The 4,473-nt window shown below is 51.3% G+C and overlaps 1 protein-coding gene across 1 annotated transcript; it reads right to left on the reverse strand.

Moving 5' to 3' along the window:
- Nucleotides 1–290: 290 nt before the first annotated feature.
- On the reverse strand, nt 291–4,215 carry LOC137309232 (tubulin alpha chain-like). Its single transcript, XM_067977494.1, has 4 exons — nt 4,080–4,215; nt 3,080–3,228; nt 1,104–1,790; nt 291–587 (listed from the first exon to the last, which is right to left on the reverse strand). Exons 1-4 carry the CDS (start codon nt 4,198–4,200, stop codon nt 291–293), a joined length of 1,254 nt encoding a protein of 417 aa, XP_067833595.1. The 5' UTR covers nt 4,201–4,215.
- Between the last annotated feature and the right edge of the window lie 258 nt (nt 4,216–4,473).

The raw sequence follows: 4,473 nt of genomic DNA on the forward strand, positions 1-4,473 counted from the left end.
GTGTGACTGCAGCTCTGTGGAGTTTGATTAAGCCCCATTCTGGGTCCATTGATCCTCTTTCAAGTTCTAACGTCTTCTTTTACACGTGTTTCTCAATCTCTTGTCATGTATTTGTGGCTTTTAAATCGACACAATTCCAAAATCATTCAAAAATATTTATTTTCTTAAATATAATTTGTAAGATAAATGTGAAATTAAGTTAAACTCTTTTTATGTTCTAAATTAATGTCATTTTGTAAAATAAATATGATTTAAAGTTAAACTCTTTTTACTTTCTAAATGAATAAATCTTATTCTTCCTCCTCCGCCTTTCTGTCCAGCGCGGAAGAATCGACGGCCACCTCTTCGTAATCCTTCTCGAGTGAGGCCAGGTCCTCCCGTGCGTCCTGGAACTCCCCTTCCTCCAGCCCCTCCCCCACGTACCAGTGGACAAAGGCCCGCTTGGCGTACATCTTATCGAATTTGAGGTTGAGGCGGGTCCAAGCCAAGGAAATGGCGGTGGTGTTGCTCAGCATACAGAGGGCACGCTGCACCTTTGCCAGATCGCCCCCTGGCACCACCGTCGGGGGCTGGTAGTTGATGCCAACCTGTGGGAAAAGAAAATTCTTTAGATTTCAGTTGCACAGAAAGGAGCTTCAAAATCAGAGCCGTTGGGAACCACTTAACTATCAGAAAGATAAATTAATGTACCAATGTGTGTCTATCACTGTACAAAAACCCAGATCTGGTTATTCAGTGGGCTCTTCCCCCAGTTTTAGAGCCTCAGTTTCTGATGGATGGATGCTGTGTAATGAGGCCAGATTCCGGGGCTAATTCCTTTCTTCAGTTCATCTTGTCCAATGAGGCCTTGATTTTTCAGGATGCCTTTTCCTTGTTCAAGCAAGGACTTCTCCTGGAACATTCAGGGCAAAAATCAAGGATCAGAGCTGAGACAATTCCACCAACAGCCTCAGAGGGAGCTCCTCTTTGGGCCAAGAATGGGGAGGGTCTGAAAGGAGCGACAGCTTTTGACCCAGACTGAACAGACGTATTGTTCACGTGGGATATGAGATTGTCAGAATCCATGTTTCCCCAGAGCCCCATGGATTGAACACAAAATCCACACTTCCCTTGAACCCGGTCGGGCACCAATCAACAAACTGGATCGAGCGCTTGGTTTTGATGGTGGCGATGGAGGCGTTGACATTCTTTGGCACGACATCTCCTCGGTACAGCATGCAGCACGCCATGTACTTGCCCTGGCGGGGGTCGCACTTCACCATCTGATTGGCTGGTTCAAAGCAGGCGTTGGTGATCTCTGACACAGATATTTGCTCGTGGTAAGCCTTCTCGGCCGAAATAAGGGGGGAGTAGGTTAATAATGGGAAGTGAATGCGGGGATAAGGGACCAGGTTGGTTTGGAACTCAGTCAGGTCCACATTGAGGGCACCGTCGAACCGTAGTGACGCCGTGATGGATGACACCAACTGTCCAATGAGACGGTTGAGGTTGGTGTATGTTGGACGCTCAATGTCAAGATTACGCCGACATATATCATAAAGGGCCTCGTTGTCGACCATGAAGCCGCAGTCAGAGTGCTCAAGGGTGGAGTGGGTGACGAGCACGGAGTTGTACGGTTCGACCACCGCAGTGGAAATCTGCGGCGCAGGATAAACAGAAAACTCCAGTTTGGATTTCTTGCCGTAGTCTACAGATAGTCTCTCCATCAGGAGGGATGTAAAACCCGAGCCGGTCCCACCCCCGAAACTGTGGAAAATGAGGAAACCCTGGAGTCCCGTGCACTGGTCAGCCTGTGGGCAAAGAAGGTACAAAACATTAAAAGGGAGCAGGAAATGGAATCTATCGTCAAAGGACAGTGAACACAGGACAGGAGCAAAAATACTGACCGTCCCTGGTGGGACAGGGCAGTGGGAGCTGGTGAGAAGGGGCAGTGGGAGATGGGGAGAAGGGAGAGCGGGAGATGGTGAGAAGGGGCAGCGGGAGCTGTTGGGACTAGACAGTGGGAGATGGTGAACATAGGAACAGGAGTAGGCCATTCAGCCCCTCATGCCTGCTCCGCCATTTGATAAGATCATGGCTGATCTGTTATCTAGCTGCATATACCCGCCTTTGGCCCATATCTCTTAATACCTTTGGTTGCCAAAAAGCTATCCATCTCACATTTAAATGTAGCAATTGAGCTAGTATCAATTGCCGTTTGCGGAAGAGAGTTCCAAACTTCTACCACCCTTTGTGTAGAAATGATATCCCTTGCAAGTTTCTTTTCATACTCTCTTTTTGTAGCTCTTGTGAGAAGGGGCAGTGGTAGCTGCTGGGATGGGGCAGTGGGAGATGATAGGATGGGTCAGCGGGAGATGCTGGGAATGGGCAGGGGGAGTTGATTGTAATGGTCAGGGGGAGATGATGGGACTGGGCAGTGGGAGATGATGTGATGGGTCAGTGGGAGACGATGGGAGAGACAGTGGGAGATAATGAGATGGGGCAGTGGGAGATGATGGGATGGGTCAGTGGGAGATGTTGGGAATGGGCAGGGGGTGTTGATGGGAATGGGCAGGGGGAGATGATGTGATGGGTCAGTGGGAGACGATGGGAGAGACAGTGGGAGATATTGAGATGGGGCAGTGGGAGATGATGGGATTTGTCAGTGTTGGGAATGTTGGGAATGGGGAGGGCGAGCTGATGGGAATGGGCAGGGGGAGATGATGGGACGGGGCAGTGGTAGACTGTGGGACTGGGCAGTGGGAGACTGTGGGAATGGGCATTGGGAGACTGTGGGACTGGGCAGTGCGAGATTATGTGACGGAGCAGTGGAAGACTGTGGGACTGGGCAGTGGGAGATGGTGGGACGTGGCAGTGGGAGATGATGGGATGGGGCAATGAGAAATGATGAGACGGGGCAGCGGGAGATGATGGGACGGGGTAGTGGGAGATGGTGAGAAGGAGCAATGGGAGATGATGGAGGGGTAGTGGGAGATGGTGAGAAGGAGCAGTGGTTGCCGGTTCGATTAGGCAGTGGGAGATGATGGAGGGGTAGTGGGAGATGGTGAGAGGGGGCAGTGGTTGCCAGTACACAACTTACCACCTTCCGTATGCGATCCAAGACCAGATCCACTATCTCCTTGCCGATGGAACAGTGGCCCCGTGCGTAGTTATTGGCCGCATCCTCCTTGCCGGTGATGAGTTGCTCGGGGTGAAAGAGCTGTCGGTAGGTGCCGGTGCGGACCTCATCTGGGGGCAGGGAACGGAGAGTTAAAAACCTGAATATGCATCATTTCAAGTATTTTGATACAAGTCTGGCCATTTTTCTGGGAACATCTCTCAGTCCTGGGACCACCACCTTTGATCCAGACTGGAAATCCCTGACTGTCCACAGTGACTGGAGTATTGGAGATTGGGAGGAGAGGGGGAGAGACGATTGGCCAAGCAGCTTCAACTGTCGAGATCTCATGACCAACCCAGCAGCTGGAAGCAGCAAACCAGGAGGATGCCAGGAGCATGAAGGCCGTGTTCTGCTGTCTCAGTTGGTAGCTGGTGCGACAAATTGATCATAGGAGTCGCAGGTTCCATTTGTGGCCTGTGCTGGGTCAGCTGATCTCAGCTAAGGTGGATATGAGCCCTGATATTAACCTCAGGACCCTGGGTGGGGGGTGGGACAGTAAACAATCCACCTGGGTACCTGCTGCTGTTCCTTACCCAATAACTGCACCTGGCAAATGAGTGTATGTGGGGGATGGGGTTAAGGTGGGGACAGTACTGAGCTCAGCTGTGATGGTGCCTGTGGTTGAATTGCTTGCAGGGACTCAATGTTTGGCCTAATACTTGAAAGAATTGGTGAAGCACCGGAGAGACACGTGGGCCAGTGGAACCAGATTCTGGTAACGGGAAACACCTTCGGGGGAGGAGGGGAGATACTTGGAGGGGCCAAGACTTGGTCTGTGAGAAGGGAGTTTGTATCAAACAGCAACAAGAGGTAGCAGAACAGTGCCTGTCTGTATCAGGAGGAAGGACTGTACATGAGTAGGTGTATTGCAATGAGTTTAGTGACACACGACTAACCCATCAACAATCTCTCCCCTTACCGATCACAGTGGGCTCCAGATCTACAACCACGGCTCGGGGGATGTGCTTGCCCGCCCCCGTCTCACTGAAGAAGGTGTTGAAGGAGTCGTCCCCACCTCCGATGGTCTTGTCACTGGGCATCTGCCCATCTGGTTGGATCCCATGCTCCAGGCAATACAGCTCCCAGCAAGCATTGCCGACCTGCACGCCGGCCTGGCCAATGTGGATTGAAAGACACTCACGCTAAAGAGTGGAGAACACAGGATTATTTACACAGGTAGGAGGACAATGCTTTATACAGTCAGTGGAGGTGGAAGGGAGAAGGGTGTGTGGGCAGCAACACGTTCCATTACAGTAACCTGTGGATCCCGTCCATTCCCTGTAGATCTCACCTGCTGCCTGCTGGATCCCTTC

This window comes from Heptranchias perlo, unplaced genomic scaffold (assembly GCF_035084215.1).
Source record: "Heptranchias perlo isolate sHepPer1 unplaced genomic scaffold, sHepPer1.hap1 HAP1_SCAFFOLD_154, whole genome shotgun sequence".
In the NCBI taxonomy this organism is placed as follows: Eukaryota; Metazoa; Chordata; class Chondrichthyes; order Hexanchiformes; family Hexanchidae; genus Heptranchias; species Heptranchias perlo.

Bases quoted from the DNA above. Each gene is read 5' to 3' on its own strand.
- LOC137309232 (XM_067977494.1), bottom strand. From the start codon at position 4,200: ATGCCCAGTGACAAGACCATCGGAGGTGGGGACGACTCCTTCAACACC. The intron at 3,229-4,079 runs GTAAGGGGAGAG...CCCTGCCCCCAG, and splicing joins TCTGGAGCCCACTGTGATCG to ATGAGGTCCGCACCGGCACC. The intron at 1,791-3,079 runs GTAAGTTGTGTA...CTTTGCCCACAG, and splicing joins TGGATCGCATACGGAAGGTG to GCTGACCAGTGCACGGGACT.